This window comes from Pipistrellus kuhlii, unplaced genomic scaffold, assembly GCF_014108245.1.
Source record: "Pipistrellus kuhlii isolate mPipKuh1 unplaced genomic scaffold, mPipKuh1.p scaffold_m20_p_39, whole genome shotgun sequence".
NCBI lineage: Eukaryota > Metazoa > Chordata > Mammalia > Chiroptera > Vespertilionidae > Pipistrellus > Pipistrellus kuhlii.
This window is the reverse complement of record NW_023425539.1, coordinates 1059677-1076991: the sequence shown is the minus strand read 5'-3', so window position 1 is coordinate 1076991 and position 17315 is coordinate 1059677. Positions and strand designations below refer to the sequence as shown.

The 17315-nt window shown below is 60.7% G+C and overlaps 2 protein-coding genes and 1 non-coding gene across 11 annotated transcripts in view; 1 reads left to right on the top strand and 2 right to left on the bottom strand.

Moving 5' to 3' along the window:
• Positions 1-2930: 2930 nt before the first annotated feature.
• LOC118702617 lies at positions 2931-3041 on the bottom strand. The gene has a single exon (XR_004982779.1). It is a non-coding gene; the product is annotated as a U6 spliceosomal RNA (small nuclear RNA).
• A 5882-nt stretch (positions 3042-8923) lies between these two features.
• Positions 8924-17150, top strand: HIC1 (HIC ZBTB transcriptional repressor 1). 3 transcript variants are annotated; one of them, XR_006739629.1, is made up of 3 exons: positions 8924-9270; positions 10732-13064; positions 15795-17150. XR_006739629.1 is itself a non-coding variant. In XM_036408521.2 (2 exons), the coding sequence occupies exon 2, from the start codon at positions 10752-10754 to the stop codon at positions 12894-12896; it is 2145 nt and encodes a 714-aa protein (XP_036264414.1). In that variant the 5' UTR covers positions 8924-9270; positions 10732-10751; the 3' UTR covers positions 12897-13742. The 3 variants fall into 3 exon arrangements, 2 of the variants coding, with proteins under 2 accessions (XP_036264414.1, XP_036264415.1); XM_036408521.2 differs by lacking the exon at positions 15795-17150 and having other exon boundaries at positions 10732-13742; XM_036408522.2 differs by lacking the exons at positions 8924-9270; positions 15795-17150 and adding an exon at positions 9298-10401 and having other exon boundaries at positions 10732-13742.
• The window catches only part of SMG6 (SMG6 nonsense mediated mRNA decay factor), a 220618-nt gene continuing 217188 nt past the window's right edge, over positions 13886-17315 (bottom strand). For 6 of the 7 annotated variants that reach the window (XM_045570988.1, XM_045570989.1, XM_045570992.1 and 3 more), the window contains one exon: positions 13886-15641. In XM_045570988.1, coding sequence (XP_045426944.1) covers positions 15481-15641 — 161 coding nt within the window. In that variant the 3' untranslated portion in view covers positions 13886-15480. The remainder of the gene's footprint in view (positions 15642-17315) is intronic. The other variant, XM_036408506.2, reaches the window with a different exon arrangement.

The window sequence follows — 17315 nt, the reverse complement described above, 5'->3', positions numbered from 1 at the left end:
CACCAAGGAAGGGGGCGTTTCCAGTTAGCCCCCAGGAGGAGCTCCTGCATGTGTGCGCGCACACACATTTTTTATGGAAGTCTGAGGTCCCGAGCTGAAGGAAAGGCGTTCTCGGCTGAATCGGGGAAGAATTTGTATCGGAAGTTCTGGGAAGAGAGTATCTGACGAGGCTCTGCCCGGACCCTACTGTGTTGAGGCCTCCTCCATCCTGACCCCTGAGAGTTGTGTGCTGGCCTTTTGTTGAACCCTGACTTCTTATGTTCTCCGCTTTCTCCATAACTTCCTTAGCTCCTCTGAGCTAGGAGTTCAAAGGGTGGGATGGTGATAAATCTTGGATTGAGGCCAAAGACGGCACAGAACAAACCCTTTTCCAAACTTGCCCCTATTCGCAGTTTCTGAGATTGATGCTACACTGAAGTGATCACAGCCAGGCCTAAGCAGCCCATCTGGTTAGCAGTTGTTTCTAAAGCCTGTCCTCTCGGCCATTTCCCCTACCTCCTGCGCTCCCCAATTTCAGTTCTCTCTCTGCGGCTCAACAATTGGTTGCTTTTCTAGAAGATCATAACAAACTATCCCTCTAGCATGGTTGCCCCCAGGGACTTAATTAATGGAGCAGAAAGACTCCAGTCCATCCCAAGACAACTAGACTAATAGTTCTTAAATTACCAAAAATTCTGAGTTTGTCACTATAACTAGCATCTGTGCAGGATATTTTTCTTTTTAAAAATGAGTTGCCTGCCTAGACAGACCCAGTTTACTGGGTTTAGGACCTTTGCTGCCGAAGTGGGATAACTGAGAAAGTTATCTCAGTCTGCTTTGTCTTGCTCATGGTTTTTAAATGGGTCTTTTTCTTAGCAAATGGTGAAAACTCTGAAATGGACTGAATTATTCCTACAGGCCTGTTGGATTGGGCCCATGGTGTTTTAGAAAAAAAAATGGATTTGTGATATTTGAAATTTTAGGAATTTCACACAAAAATTCAGATTTCTGACTTTTCTGGAAATAAGCAGTTCAAAATGGAATGAATGCAGTGGCCCTGCAGTTCAGAGCTAACTACAGCTACTGCTCCTTGGACTGTTGTGAAGATTAAAGTAGAGAGGGGGAGATATATTGGGGAATGAATTTTAAGCCAGAGCTTAAAGTTAGGAGGGTGAAGGCAGAGCAGAGCAGTATTAGGTGCAGCAGAAGTGCTCATGCTTGAGAGAAGAATTTCCCCTGAAAATCAAAATCACCCAGAAGAGAACGGATCTGGCTCCAACAATTATCTATGTCACCTGGCATCATGTTATGTTGAAAGCTGGGATTGCTCAGCTGGCATGGCTCAATGGTTGAGTATTAACCTATGAACCAGGAGGTTAGGGTTCAATCCAGATTAGGGCACATGCCCAGTTTGTGGCTCATCCCCAGTAGAGGGTGTGCAAGAGGCAGCTGATCGATGATTATATCATCATTCATGTTTCTCTCCCTCTTATCTATCTTCCTCTCTCTAAAATCAATAAAAATACATTTAAAACAACAACTTGGATTTTGGAGCCAAACTCCAGATCTAAATCTTCAATCACTGGGACCCAGAATCTGCATTTCGACAGCTATCCCTGGTCATTTCCATGCAACATCATATTTTAAAACTTTGGGAAAAGAGAGAATGTAAGTCTCTGTTAATATGTGTTATTTGATAAAAGCCCATGTGATTCTCATGTTCTCCATGGGGGGGGGGGGCGGACAAGCTCTCAAGGATCATTGATTTAACCTTTTTCAATTTGTAACTAAGGAAAATGAGATTCAGATGATAGAAAGGGGAATACCATTTATTGAGTGCTAACTATGCCAAACGTGATAAGTGGAGTTTTATTTAATCTCGCACCTTCATGAGGTAGACACTTTAACCTAATTTTACAACTGAGGAAACAGGCATGGAGAGACTACATAACTTACCCATCGTTGTTCGGATCCAGGAACTCACATTCTTGACCTCTACTTCCTCAGCAGCCCTACAGGAGGTGAGCAGAGGCCACCACTCCCTCCTTTTGGGCTAAATGTCCTGTCTGGGCCTCACCTTCCTAATCCATAAAATAAGCTGGAGTGGGTGCACTAAATGATTTCCAAGACACTGAGAAACTCCACATTGTACACAGTCTTCTGGCTCTTTTCCTCCTCTGACCACCTTCTCTAAATGGGTTCCACCTGCAAAAGACTTGGTTTCTTCTTTTAAAAATACCCCTGCAGTTCTCTTTCCTTCTTCACTCCACTTTAGATTCCTAAAGCAAATGGAAGAGAGAGTCCCTTAGCAAAGAACCTCTCAGCAATCCCGGTGTCAGAGATCTCTTAGAAAGATGTGCCCTCTCCCCCTTCTCCTGTTCATTTTGCCTAAGTGCTCAGAGCTGGGTTCTCCCCACCACCACCACAGCCTGATAAAGATACAGTACCCTAATAGAATAGTACTTAAAAACAAAATAGCATTCTGCAGTTTTTAAAGGTTTTTACTTATATGATCCTGTTTGGTCCTCACATCAGACTTGCCCAAAAGAACTATTTCATTTTACAGAAAGCTCAGAAACAATATGGCCATAACAACCAACTGATGATGCTTGGGATGATGATGCGTGGGATGCTTCTCTGTGCATTGCTCCCACCTGCAGACACTGCCCATGGATGCCCACTGGGCTCCAGAATTGAGTGCATCTTAATGTAAGACCTCAGGGTCCTCAGGTGGAAGGCAGCACGTGGACATGGATTAGCTGTGAAACCAGCACCAATTGTCTTAGAAGCTTAGAAAAGGAGTGGGTATGGGAGAGTAAAGAAAAACTGGTTTAATGGGTGGCAGGGCTGTGTTGCATTTACCATTCCCAACACTATCCCTAGGAAAATTCTGCACCCAATATGCAGCAGCTCCTGCAGTAAGTGATAGTGGCTGCAGGTGGCGTGTTGTTTTAAATATGGAACGCCTCGTGAATTTGGGTGTCACCCTTGCTCAGGGACCAGCCATGCTAATCATCTTTGTATCGTTCCAACGTCAGTGTATGTGCAGCCCACGCGAGCACGCAGGTGACGTTTTTGAAGAGGTCATTGCACACACTTCCCTGGCACAATAGGACTTCAGCCCCTCCGATTCACTCCCCCTCTTTAGGGCCAATTTGAGATACTGTTTCAGGTTGGAATCCAGCACTTAGACTGAGGGGAGGATGTTATGTTCAGACAATGCTTTAAGGACCTGGTTAACCCACTGGCTTTCCTGAAGGTTGGCACCCTCCCTTACCCTACATGGTCTAAGAGGAGCAGAGAGTGGGGAGAGGAGCGACGGGAGGTTGCAATGCCATCAGAAAACGAGTTCAAGAATTACTCATTGCCCTCTGCCTACTCAGCTAAGGGTTCCTGGAAGAATGAGACTGTGGTGCATTTAGGCAAACTTTCCTGTCTAACCACTCCAGTCCACGGGAGGCATTTTTTCTTGCATCCAGGTCCCAGCAGCCTCCGTCCTACTGAGGAGATTAAATTAAAAAAAAAAACAAAAAAAAAAAAACCAACCAAACAAAAAAAACCCAAATATCGTAACTGCTGTCCTTCTCGTCATCCCCTGGCAGCAATACCTTGGCTAGGAAAACAGGACGGTCCCCGAGGCTGGCGGTCAGACCTACTCCACACACCACGCTTCCTTCTCGGCCGGCGGAAGCGCGGCAATCAGACCCCGGAGGAGCCCGCCCCCGCCTGCGCCAACCCTCCCGCCACCCGCGCAGACACCTCGCATCTTGACTCGCCGCCCCCGCTTCCTCCTGCTCTCGGCCCCCCCCTTCCTGGGGGCAGCAGCGAGCGGCGCCGTGCGGCGCGGAGCGTGGGCGTGCTGCGGGGCGACCATGGCTGTAGACTGTTACCTCCGGTTCCCACAGTAACAATCGAAAGCCACGGTTGCCCTGGAGACGCGGGGGCGGGGCGCGTGGCCGCTCCGGTCGGGCTGACGTCAGCACCGAGATGGGGGGGCGGCGGCGGCGGGCGGGGCGCGGGGCTGCTCCCGGGCTGCGCGCCGCGCGTGTGGGCCGGCCGCCCCCCGCCGCCCCTGGGGACCGGGAAGGGACCGCCGGTGGCCGGCGGGCGCTGGATCAGCACCGCGGACAGCGGCCGCCCGCCGCGAGCCTGGGGCGGGGGGCTCTGGGGACGGGCCCGGGGCCCGGGGCCCGGTCCGGGGGCGGGGCCAGGCGTCGGCGGCCGTGACTGGAGACTGTTACTCGGGGCGCCGGGCAGTAAGCAGTCTGCAGCCCAGGTGCCGGCGCGCTGCCCGGGAGGCGGGGAGGGGGCCGTGCCTCTTCGCCCGCAGCGGGGGGCGCTGCTGCTCCTCCTCCCCCGCGTCTCCCGCCTTCCTGGGCTCCCGCGCCGGCGGACAGGCACGCGGCCCTTGACGTCAAAGCCCTGTGACGTCAAAGACGTCCCCGTGGAAAGGCACTTCCGGAGGGGGGCTCGGTGGGGTGGGGCGGGGCGGTCCCGCCGAGGCCCCACCCCCGCCCGCCCGGTCCTGAGAGAACAGCTCCCCGCGCACAGGCGGGAGGCTGCATCCGCTGTGCGTGTGGGCTGGCGGGCGGGACGCGGAGGCCAGCCCGACGGGTGGACGGGCCGGGCCCGGGAGGGAGGGGGCGCCCCGGTGGGCGGCAGGGCTGGGGGTCCTGAGAGAGAGAGAGAGAGCTGCAGCGGGTGCCCAGCTCAGCCGGCGGCGGCGGGGGCGGCGAGGCTGAGTCACCGCGCTGCGGGGAGGGGAAGGAGGGGTGCGTCTCCGGAGGCACCAGCATCTTCGCCCCACTTTCTGGGGAGGATGGCGCAGGAGCCCCAGGTACAGCCGCGGGCGCTCCGGGGCCGGTCCTCTGCTCCGTGCTCCTCCGAAGTGGCTGCGTCTGCATCCCGGCGCGGGCAGGTGCTGCCCAGGGTGCTGGGTGCGCTCCGGCCCGGGCTCCCCCAGCTACGGGGGCACCCTGGCCCCCCACCCCATTCCCACCCCCACCCCCACCCCCACCCCGCCTCACAGGGGCCCTCCAGCCCACCGCCGGCCGCTCTCCTCGGGGCCCCCGTCCCCGCCTGTCGCCCGTCGGTCGGCCGCCCCGCTTACCTGTCCGGCGCGCCGCCCGCCTCCCTCCCGCAGCCCGGCCGGCGGCGCTTTTATAGCCGCGCGTAGTACTCGTGCGGCGGCTCATTCATGCGGCCGCGGCTCCTACACACTGACGCGCTGCCGACGTCAGCAGGGAATTTAGGAAACGGGAAGAGGGGCTATTTATAGCGGCGAAGGAGGGGGGTGTGTGGGGACCTAGGCGCTGGGGAGGGCGCCCGGAAGCAGGAACGGGGAGGGGAACCCGCGGCCCTGAACCGTCTACAAGGGGTTAACTCTCCGGAACTGCGGGCCGGGGGCCGGCGGGAGACGGTGTGGGAGGTCAGCGGGTCCTCACCTCGCAGTCCCCACTCTCACACCTCAGGTCCTGGACCCAGGGGCTCTGTGACATCACAAGATGTACCCCGGCGGCGGCAGAGCCCCTGAGGTGTGGATCACTGAGGTGGGGGCAGGGAGGAAGCTGGGCCCTCCGGAGCAGCATCTAGCTGTGCTGTGCCGAGAAGAGGGGAAGCTGAGGGTCTCGGGAGGCTTTGCAGGAGGAAGCTGGGCCTGGAAGGAGTGCCCAGCGGGGGTCCAGGTACCAGGGGGAGCTGGATGGAGACCCGAGGCCAGGCAGGAAAATTGAGGACAGGCACGAGGCCCTGGACTCCTGGACTCCCAGAAATGAGCAGGGGGGGGGGGGAGTTGGGCAAAAGGTGTCAGGAGAAGGGGGTGAGAGGGAGAGGAGCCTCAGCAAGTGGAGGGGGGCTGACAGGTCGGGGGCAGTGTCCCTTTCAGGGCCTGGCCCCCAGCAGGCCGAGCTTAGGACGCATCTGTGGAATTATGGGCATATGAGCTCCTAGGAGCATAAACGTGAGTGAAGGAGACCAGGCTCAGCAGCTCGGCAGAGAGGGCTTTCCAGGGTGTGGCAGAGCAGGACCCACTTCCTGGAGGTCAGAATTGGCAGGAAGGGGCCATGCCATGCGGGGCAGTTCCCCTGGACAGGAGCAGGGGGTGAATATCCTGGCCCAACCTGAGGCTCTAAATGGGGGAGGGGTTGTGTTCAGAGAGAGGAGCTGGATGGGGGGGGGGGGGCAGGGCCAGGCCAGACTAGGTGGGACTAGGGAGGGAGGGGGCGGAAGGTCAAAGATTGAAGAGTGGAGTCCACGGGAGGGCAGTCAGGCTGGGGGCAGTTGGGTAAGGCCCTCCGTGTAGATATAAGGACAGCTTGAGGGGAGGGGCTGGGGCAGTAAGTTGACTTGGAAATCGGGTATCTGGCAAGAGTGTTAAAGAAAATCAAGGAAAGGAGCCTGCCGGCTTGGCTCAGTGGTGGAGAGTTAACCTATGAACCAGGAGATCTGGGTTTGATTCCGGGTCAGGCTATGCTGGATCCCTGGTGTGGGGCATGCAGAAGGCAGCCAGTCAGTGATTCTCTCTCATTATTGATGTTTCTCTCTCTGTCCCTTCTCCTCTCTGAAATAAATAAAAATATATTTTAAAAACCAAAAAGAAAAGCAAGGACACTGGGCACAGCAGACACTGGGAGGGTTCACAATGGACAGGCTCCTCCCCTGCACAAGAGACAAGGGGGGGGGGGCTCCTGTGGGACTAGGATCTGGCCCCTCCAAGAGGATAAAAGGTCACAGCAGAAATGGCGCCAGAGCCGAGACGGTTTGGCTCAGTGGATAGAGCATCGGCCTGTGGACTGAAGGGTCCCAGGTTCGATTCTGGTCAGGGGCATGTACGTTGGTTGCGGGCACATCCCCAGTGGGGGTTGTGCAGGAGCAGCTGTTCGATGTTTCTCTCTCATCAGCTATGTTTCTACTCTCTATTCCTCTCCTTTCCTCTCTGTAAAAAAATCAATAAAATATATTTAAAAAAAAAAAAGAAAGAAAGAAAGAAAGAAAGGAAGGAAGAAAGAAAGAAAAGAAATGGCGCCAGAGAGGTTCTCATGCTCGTTGGGAATCTGGCCACCCTGAGTTCTGGTTCCCCTCCAGGCTTTGTCCCAGAGCTGCTCTTCTTCAGGAATGCCTTCCTGCCTGGGGGAGGCACTCCTATTCCTCCAGCAAAGCCCAGCTCCAAGGGCACATCCGAGGAGCCTTCCCGCCTCCCTCCAGCTCCCCGTTCACCCTCCCCTCCCAGCAAACAGCAGACCCTCTGCCCAGAGAGGCGGGCGGCTCTGGAGCTCACCGCTTTCATTCTCGGACCCTCACCACTTCCCTAGTGAGGACACCACGGGGAGACGGAGGAGAGGAACTGGGATAAGAATGGCCCAGAACACGAGTGGAAACAGGGTGAGGGGGACTCAGGATGCGGTGAGAGTGAGAAGGACCTGCAGAGACCCGTAGCGAGTAGCCATCGCCTGGCCCCGAGGCCACGAAGCCGCCTGCGGAGGACAGGGCGCCTCCTGGGGGCTATGGAGCCCTCGGTGTGGCCGCACCCGCGTTCCCTCAATGAATGACTCAGCCACCACCTCTGGCGGGGACTGGGGGCTGAGAACCGCACAGGGTGTGTGTGTGGGGGGGGGGCGGGAGGGAGCGGGGCGGAGTGCGGCCCCATCCGCCCAGCAGCCCCCGTGGTTGCTAAGCTCTCCAAGGCCTCCGAGAGAAGCGGTCCGGGCGAACCTCACCGGTTACCATGGTAACTCTGCGCCCCAGCCTCTGGCGCGGCGGCTGAGGAAGGCGCACCCAATCAGCGGCTGCAGGGGTTCTCGGCACCCACTCCCACCCCTCACGTGGGGGCGGGGGTGAGGAGGTGCGGGGAGGGGCGGAGCGTGGGCCGCAGTGAGAGCTGGTGCCCGCTACCAGCCTGATGCAACGGCTGGGCAGCGGGGACTACTTCCGGAGTAGCTCAGCGCGCGCCTGCACCAGTGCCGGATCCCTCCCTCCCAGAAGGGGAGTCACCTGCAAGAACAGGGCCTTCACCTGGGGGGCAGGACTCTGCGGAGGGGGGACCTCAGGCTGCAAGCCTTCTCGCCCCATTTCTCTCCTGTCAGTGGGTTGGAGACCAGGTTGTCCAATCGGGGTTTCTCAGGACAGCTCACTTGGGGAATCTGGGGGCTGGAGTCATTTCTGCAGGAGGCGTCTGGCCATTCCTAGTCGAACATCCTGAGGTCCTTCCACAGACCAAGTTCAGGGCGAGCTGTTTGGGTAACCCCTCTGCTCAGATTCACGGGGGATTCTAGGTGGCAGCCCCGGGGTATCGCAAAGAGCCAAACTTGGCTCTCGGAAGGGGGCAAGTGTGTGTGTGTGTGTAAACATCGTGCCCATTGGTGTCAAAATCTGGAGAGGATCTGGCTGCAAATGAGCTTACTCTATGCATACCTAACCCATGTGTATAAGTGAGGGTGGGAGTGCCTGGGGTGGGTATAAATAGTTCCATCCAGGAATGTCTAAAGAGAGTTAACTGCGCCGAAACTGGTTTGGCTCAGAGGATAGAGCGTCTCGGCCTGTGGACTGAAGGGTCCCAGGTTCGATTCCAGTCAAGGGCATGTGCCTTGGTTGCAGGCACATCCCCAGTGGGGAGGGAAGGTGCAGGAGGCAGCTGATTGATGTTTCTCTCTCATTAATGTTTCTAACTCTATCCCTCTCTCTTCCTCTCTGTAAAAAAACAAACAATAAAATATATTTAAAAATAAATAAATAAAGGAGTTAGCTGGGATCTTGTCTATATCCCCCTCCCCTATGATTTCCGTAACTTCCCTTCCACCACCTACCGTCCACCAGCGTTCCCTCCTTGAAAGCAGGACTTTTCTGAATTGGGGCAATGTGAGAATCCGGAAATGTGTACACGGAAGCGTTCAGCACAAAGCCCCGGCATGTGTGTGTCTTATGTCCGGGTCTTGGGTACCCAGGTGGGCACATCTGGGAGGGTGATCTTTCAAATAGCCCCCCTTCCCGGATCCAGCTGCGCATCTGCGAGCCCTCCAGCCCAGGTGCGCGGGAGGGAGGTCGTGGCCGTGTCGCGCAAAGCCCCGCGCCGCCGCGAGGTGGCGCCCTCGCTGCAGCGGAGCCCGCCGGCCCGGGCCGCTCAGATAAGAGTGTGCGGAAAGCGCGGCGGGGCTGAGACGCGACCAGGACGCGGGGAGGACGGACCAGCAGGACAGACCGACCGGGGGCCCGGCGGGCGGAGGGCAGCGCAGCGCAGCCACGTCCCCCCCTGGATCCGCCGGCAGCCGGGCCCGGGGCTTCCGACATGCCCCCCAGGTGGGTCCTCGGGCGGGCTGGGGACCGGGAGGGGCAGGGGACCAGGACAGCCCGGTCCTCGCGCTCTAGCCGCCTCGGGTGCATCCTCCCGTGCGGGCGCTCCGCCGCGGCTGGCGCTCCGAACTTGGGGTGTGTCGCCCTCAGAGGACTGGAGACCACCGGATCGCTGCTCTGCTCCGGGTTCACGGCGGGGTCAGCGGCCCGGGCCGGCTCTGCCCGCACATGGGCTGGAGAGGCGAGGAAGGGGAGAGCTGGCGGGTGGGGCTGGCAGGACGCTGCCCTGGCACGGCTCGGCTCCTGGCAGCAGGGCGGGTGGGGCGCCGGCTCGGAGCTGCCACCGCCGCGGGGAGGGAAGCCTGGCCCGGTTGCAACCGCAGGTAACGGGCCGCGAGGGCCTGCGGACCAGGCGGGGAGCAGTGTCAGGCCGGCGGGCGGGCGAGCGGGCGGCCAGGGCAGCTCAGGGCTCGGCTCGGGCCCTGCCCGCTGCCCGGCTGCTGAGATGGGGGGCGAGAGGAAAAGCTGGGAGCTGAGGGACTGGGGCTGGCGCGCCCCTCCCAGCCTGGCTGAAGTTGGGAAACTTTTTCCTAAGTTTGGGCGGCGGGGATCCGGCAGAGAAGGGGCCGAGGGGAGCTGGGGAGGGAGGCGCCGGGCCGTGAACGCAGACCTAAGGCCGAGGCCCGGCCCGGACTCGGGTGGGGTGCAGGCCGGGGTCAGGGCCGCAGCCGGCTGTGCGCCGTGCCCGCCCGGGGCGCTGCCCCCTCCCTCCCCTGGGAGCTGCGTGGCTCCCCCTCCCCCCCACCTGCTTCCTGCCTCAGCCTCCTGCCCCGATATAACGCCCTCCCCGCGCCGGCACCCGGCCTTCGCGCTCTGCCCGCCACGGCAGCGGCTGTCTCCGCTCGCCCAGCCGAGCCGCAGCCGCCGACCGACCGGGCCCCGACCGGGGCCTGACAGCCCGGGGCCAGGGCGGCCCCGCGGCGCCAGGGCGCTCCCCTCCTCCGGATCACTTCCCCCAACTGGGGCGCCTTCTCCCGAGGCGGGAGGCGCTTTTCGCTCGGCTCCCTCAGATCCCCGTTGGGCAAACGCCTCGGTCCTGAATGACTTTTCCTGAAGCGGACATTTTCCTCAAATCGGGTAACTTGTCTCTGAAAGGGTCACTGCATCCCAACAGTTTTCCTCTTCGAAGCCCCCAGAACGCAGCTTGTGTAGCCGGTGGCCACCGGGCAAAGGGGGTGCAGGCCAGCCTGGCCTCCTCTCGTCCTCCAGCCGCGCTTCTGCTCTCTCCGGTCCGGTCCAGGCGCCCACGCTCGGAGGCCACTCGTCCTCCACCGGCGCCCAGGCTGGTGGTGCTCGATGCCCCTGCCCCGCTGAAGGAAAGGGGAAGTGGAGGGGAGAGGCGCTGGGCTGGGAGCAGGCAGCCAGGGCTCCCGCCGCCCTGACCCGACCGGTGTGTGTCCCCCGCAGGAGAGTGTGCTGGGCAGACGATGCTGGACACGATGGAGGCGCCCGGCCACTCGAGGCAGCTGCTGCTGCAGCTCAACAACCAGCGCACCAAGGGCTTCTTGTGCGACGTGATCATCGTGGTGCAGAACGCCCTCTTCCGCGCGCACAAGAACGTGCTGGCGGCCAGCAGCGCCTACCTCAAGTCCCTGGTGGTGCACGACAACCTGCTCAACCTGGACCATGACATGGTGAGCCCGGCCGTGTTCCGCCTGGTGCTGGACTTCATCTACACCGGCCGCCTGGCCGACGGCGCGGAGGCGGCGGCGGCGGCGGCGGTGGCTCCGGGGACCGAGCCGAGCCTGGGCGCCGTGCTGGCCGCCGCCAGCTACCTGCAGATCCCCGACCTCGTGGCGCTGTGCAAGAAGCGCCTCAAACGCCACGGCAAGTACTGCCACCTGCGGGGCGGCGGCGGCGGCGGCGGCGGCTACGCGCCGTACGGGCGGCCGGGCCGGGGCCTGCGGGCCGCCACGCCCGTCATCCAGGCGTGCTACTCGTCCCCGGCCGGGCCGCCGCCGCCCAGCGCCGAGCCGCCGTCCGGCCCGGAGGCCGCAGTGAACACGCACTGTGCCGAGCTGTACGCCTCGGGCCCCGGCCCGGCCGCCGGCCTCTGCGCCCCGGAGCGCCGCTGCTCCCCGCTCTGCGGCCTGGACCTGTCCAAGAAGAGCCCGCCGGGCTCCGCGCCGCCGCCCGAGCGGCCTCCGGGAGAGCGCGAGCTGCCGCCGCGCCCCGACAGCCCTCCCAGCGCCGGCCCCGCCGCCTACAAGGAGCCGCCGCTCATCCTGCCGCCGCTGCCGCCGCTGCCCTTCCAGAAGCTGGAGGAGGTCATGCAGCCTCCGGACCCGTTCCGCGGCGGCAGCGCCAGCCCGGGACCCGAGCCCCCCGGCCGCCCGGACGGGCCCAGCCTCCTCTACCGCTGGATGAAGCACGAGCCGGGCCTGGGCAGCTACGGCGATGAGCTGGGCCGGGAGCGCGGCTCCCCGGGCGAGCGCTGCGAGGAGCGCGGCGGGGACCCGGCCGCCTCGCCCGGGGGGCCTCCGCTCGGCCTGGCGCCGCCGCCGCGCTACCCGGGCAGCCTGGACGGGCCCGGCGCGGGCGGCGACGGCGACGACTACAAAAGCAGCAGCGAGGAGACTGGCAGCAGCGAGGACCCCAGCCCGCCCGGCGGCCATCTCGAGGGCTACCCGTGTCCCCACCTGGCTTACGGCGAGCCCGAGAGCTTCGGCGACAACCTGTACGTGTGCATCCCGTGCGGCAAGGGCTTCCCCAGCTCCGAGCAGCTGAACGCGCACGTGGAGGCGCACGTGGAGGAGGAGGAGGCGCTCTACGGCCGGGCCGAGGCGGCCGAGGTGGCGGCGGGAGCCGCCGGCCTCGGGCCCCCTTTCGGAGGCGGTGGGGACAAGGTCGGCGGGGCTCCCGGCGGCCTGGGCGAGCTGCTGCGGCCGTACCGCTGCGCGTCGTGCGACAAGAGCTACAAGGACCCGGCCACGCTGCGGCAGCACGAGAAGACGCACTGGCTGACGCGGCCCTACCCGTGCACCATCTGCGGGAAGAAGTTCACGCAGCGCGGGACCATGACGCGCCACATGCGCAGCCACCTGGGCCTCAAGCCCTTCGCGTGCGACGCGTGCGGCATGCGCTTCACGCGCCAGTACCGCCTCACCGAGCACATGCGCATCCACTCGGGCGAGAAGCCCTACGAGTGCCAGGTGTGCGGCGGCAAGTTCGCCCAGCAGCGCAACCTCATCAGCCACATGAAGATGCACGCCGTGGGGGGCGCGGCCGGCGCTGCGGGGGCGCTGGCGGGGCTCGGGGGGCTGCCCGGCGTCCCCGGCCCGGATGGCAAAGGCAAGCTCGACTTCCCCGAGGGCGTCTTCGCGGTGGCCCGCCTCACTGCCGAACAGCTAAGCCTGAAGCAGCAGGACAAGGCGGCCGCGGCCGAGCTGCTGGCGCAGACCACGCACTTCCTGCACGACCCCAAGGTGGCGCTCGAGAGCCTCTACCCGCTGGCCAAGTTCACCGCGGAGCTGGGCCTCAGCCCGGACAAGGCGGCCGAGGTGCTGAGCCAAGGAGCGCACCTGGCGGCGGGGCCCGACGGCCGGACCATCGACCGTTTCTCGCCCACCTAGACCGCCCCCTGCCGGCCCGCCCGGCCGCCGCCGCGGGGCCCCCCGGCCCGCGCTCCCGGGCGGCGGCAGCTAGCGGGCGGACCCCGCCGGGACAACTCTGATAGCAGCGGCAGCGTCACCGCACAGCGGCGGCCCCACCTCCGCGGCCTCACCTGGCCTCACTGCTTTGTGCCTTAGCCCGGGGATGGGGTGAGGGGAAAACCCCGGGGTGGGGGTGGGTTGGGGGAAGGGAGATTTATATTTTTGATATCAGCTTTGACCAAAGGAGACCCCCGGCCCTTCTCCGCCTCTTCCTGTGGTTCGTTGGCCCCCCGCCCCCCGGCTCCGTGCTGCTCTTGGGGGGTAGGGGTGTCACTGTTGGGGCACTCCCAGCCCTACCTCCGGCCCTTGCGACCACACCCATTCTCACTGTGAATCTCCCGCTGGGGTCGGAGCGTCGGGCTGGGTTAGGGAGCTGGGAGGGGACTGAGCCGGCCGGAGGGCCCCCTGCCCCCCGCTCCCGCCCGCCCCGGGACTAATAATGTGAAGTTCCTCATTTTGCACAAGCGGCACTATCCCCAGGGCCAACCCTCCCCTCCCTCTTAAGTCGGAGGGCTGAGACAGCCCGGTCTACCGGTCTCCCACTCCTGCAGTGTCCTCTCTCCCTTTCCCCAGGCCCCGGACCATATTTATTGCATGCGCCCCGGGCAGCCCCATACCCCGAGCCCAGGCAGGGCTGGGCTGGAACGTGGTCTCTTTAGCTCCCTCCTCCTCTTTTGTATATTTTCTACCTTGTACACAGGCTCTTCCAGAGCCGCTTCCATTTTCTATACTCGAACCAGAAAGCAATAAAGCAGTAATCAAGGACCCTGGGCGCTGCAGCTCTCTTCTGCCTTGCACTAGGACCTGGTGGCAGCACCAGGATGGGTGGAGGGACCAGACACAGGGGCAGAACCTTAGACCTCCCCCCCTCCCCAGCCCAGAGACAAATCAGCAAGAGGTCAGGTATGTCTCATAACTAAAAATTTATTAAGGAAACAAAACCAGTGCTGCAAACAGGACAGAAAGGAGAGCTGGGTCTCCCACCCACCCAGTCATTAGCCTTCATCCAGGGCAGAGGATCTCAGAGGAGGATGGGGACATTGTACCCCAAAGAGCCCGGTTTTCTGAGGCCCTGGGAAGCTTATACCCCCAAACCATTGGCTGTGGCTCCCCTGTACAGTCTGTCCTCCTTCTGGCATAATCTCCGGCCTCCGGAGGGCACAGCCATGCTCCTGTCCTCTGAGCAGGCTATACATACAGTTAGGGGTTCTTAGGGATACCCCCACTGGTCCCATCAAAACTTACTCCTGGCTTCTCGTCAAAACCCTGTCTTCCCCGCACCCCTGCTCCTGCGTTGAGAAAATGAATTCCCAGTACAGTAGGAAGCCTCCTGAGTGAGGCTTTGAACACAGGTGCCAACTAAAGAGGCAACAAAAAACTCAAAGGCCCTGTGTTGAGCTCTTCTAGGGCAAAGTAGAAACAGGGTGCAAACCCCAGGCTAGGCAATGCTCTCCTCCAGGCAGAGCCTGCGAGTTCTCGTAGCACAGGGGCCTGGGAGAGAAGATCGGGGCGGGAAGCTTAATTAGGTTCCCGGCACCGGTACTGGAGCGAGAGGGAGATTCGGAGTGAGAACACCCATGGCAAGGAACTGAGGTGAGATTGAGGGGACCAGGAAGGTGAGAGGGATCAACTAGAAAGAGGAGGGTGAGGCTGATTCAGAGGGAGAGGAGGAGGACAAGGAGAGAGGAGGGGAGAAATGAGAAAATCTGAGGAAATGTTGTCCAGTGGGAACTAGAGCAAAAGGAAGGCCAAGGGGAGAGGAAGTGTGCAAAGGCCACCCAGGAAGCATGGGCCTGAGAGCAGATGTCCCTTCCCTCTAGCCCCCTGACCATTCACGGGGAAAAGTGGCAAAGTGTGATGGACCCAGACTGCTAAGGGCAGGAAGAGCAGCAGGAAGGGGTGGAGGTGTTGGGTGGGGCAGAAGTGGGAGTCTAGGGCTGCTGAATGGAACTTGGTGTCCAGAGCCCAACTTAGGTCCATGTGGGGACCCAGGCCTTGAGGGGAAGACCCCCTGGGCACTCTCTTCATGGTGTGGCCAAGCCTCTCGGACACGCTCAGCACAGGGGTTCTGAAGATTAAAGGGACCCATGACTTCGCCTGCATCTGATGGAAATGCTAACCTCCTTAACCATGTCCACTTGAGAAAGTGGCTGACTCCCGAGGCTGAGAAAGCCTCCCCCGCCCTTTAGGTGGGCAGGGGAGGGGGAAAGGCTGAGAGCACGGGCAGCCCCTCGAGCTCGCCCACCTGCTGTCACTGCAGCCAGCCACCTCCCTACTAAGTCTCCACAGCCCAGGAGGGCCCCAGCAGCTTCCGCCCCGCCCTTGGAAGGGGCTCTGTGAGGAGCAGCGCCCCACAGCACGGCCACGGTGTGGGTTGGAAGAGGATGGTTTATTGTCTGGGTGGATTGGTGGCTCAGGCATGTGGGCATCTTCCGTGCTACCCTGGGCACCTGGTGGCCTCTCAGGAACGGTTCCATGGGGGGTGGGCCCCAGTGCGGCCCCCTCAGCCCACCTGGGCCCACGCGAGGAAGGCCGGGATGTCCCGCACGGGCACGTTCCTCGTCAGCGCTTTCACACGCAGGTTTCGGTCGTCCGTCAGCAGCACCACCTCCCGCAGCAGCCGGATGGGCTCCTCTGTTGGCACAAGAGAGCAGAAGAACCTCTCTGAGGCAGGAGACCTAGACGGACACTGCTGGCCTCTCCTCTCTCTGGAGGGGAGAATGGTCCTGGGGGAGGGGTGGAACGGGGTGAGGGCCCCTCCCACAAACCCCTTCCCTCAGGCAGAGGATCAGCTGGCTCCAGGAGGCCATGCCGGAGAGACCCCTGCCTCTGGCACAGGACTGTGCTGCCTTGTGTCTTGAGAGCTGCCCAAACCACTGGCCTCCACAGCCTCTCCCAGCACTCTGCACTGAGGGAGCAGAAGCAGCCCCTTTCCACCCACTCCCACTGCATCACAATACTTGTCTTACTCCACACCCTCTCCCTCCAAGGCCAGCAGGTCTTAATACCCTAGAAAGATGTAGAGAACAGTATCCAGGCCACCCAGCCGTGAGGAGAGCGGTTAGCTCAAGGGAGCTCTGAGGGGAGGGCAAAAGGGTTCTTGGCAAAGTCGTACGAAGATGGTCCTGAGGCTACAGTCAAATGACTTCCTCTATTAAATAAAAGTAATCCATGGTGAAAAGCACAGAAGAGGAAAAAAAGGAGAGGTAAAGCCAGGCTCATCCTCCCAGTTCTCTCCTTTCCTGTGTCCCTGCCTTGTTCCCAGGTAGACTTATTTCAGATTTCTTTATACACATTTAAAAGTATATATATATTTGTTATATAAGCTCCCCCCCCCACAACTTTACAATCATACTAGCCATACTTACTTTATTCCAATCTTAAGCATTTTAAAGATCTTTCTATACTGACACAAACAGCCTTCATTCTTGTTAGAGGACTTTGAGCAGGATGCCTTCCACCACCTCTCTTCCCCCAGTTCCCTAACCTTTTCATGTGTTGGGGAGAATGTAAACGAGGGCCAAGTATTCTCACAGTGACATCCCCAGCCCTGGCAAGGCCCCCGGGTGGCAAGGGCACTCCTCAGTCCCAGGCTGGGCGCTTCCAGACGGAGGCCGGCAGACAGCGAGGCACGGGGACATCCTGCGGGGCTTACTGACTGCGGTGCTGGCTGGGCTGGGGGGCTGCAAACGTCCATGTCTGGACCTGAGCAGTTTCAGGCTTTCCAGCTCCAGGCAGGGAGGCTGAGAACTGGCTGTCAGCCTTGGGAGGAATTGGGGGAAGGAGGAGGGAGAGATACTTGAGGCTGATGGTGGAGAGAGAAGGGGAGAGTAGAAGGAGGGTGTGATGGGAGGTGAGGGGCTGTGGTGGCAAGAGGGAGAGGGAGGTGGCCATGGATAAAGGGGATGTTCTGAGACCACTCAACTGTCTGGGCCTGACCCTCTGGGGTGTGTGAGTGCAGGGTGGGGTGGGGTAGTATCGTGTTATGCTGTGTGGGACTCCCAGCTGGCTGCCTGAGTCTGTCTGCAGCCCTGCCGTTCCTGCCCTGGGACTCAGATGAGGAGAGTCCCAGGCTTTAGGTCAGCCAACCGCGGCCCGGTGTTGCTGGCAGGGGTCTTCAGGGGTTTCTGTGGATACTTTGAGACATTTTTAACAATAAACATCCTCTGTTTTGACACTGGTAACTTCACTTTGTTAGAAACCAGAGGCAGTCATCTTGTCAGGCCCCATCCGCCATAATCCACATGATTTTAAAATTTAACATCGTTTACACATAAACATTTGGTGACAGTTTCTCTGTGAATCTGACAAGTTAATCTGCTAAGAATTCACACTGAC

Excerpts from the sequence above, each read along its gene's own strand:
- HIC1 (XM_036408522.2), top strand. The coding sequence starts at position 10,365 with ATGACTTTTCCTGAAGCGGACATTTTCCTCAAATCGG. Across the intron at positions 10,402-10,731 it reads GGACATTTTCCTCAAATCGG|GAGAGTGTGCTGGGCAGACG; the intron begins GTAACTTGTCTC and ends TGTCCCCCGCAG.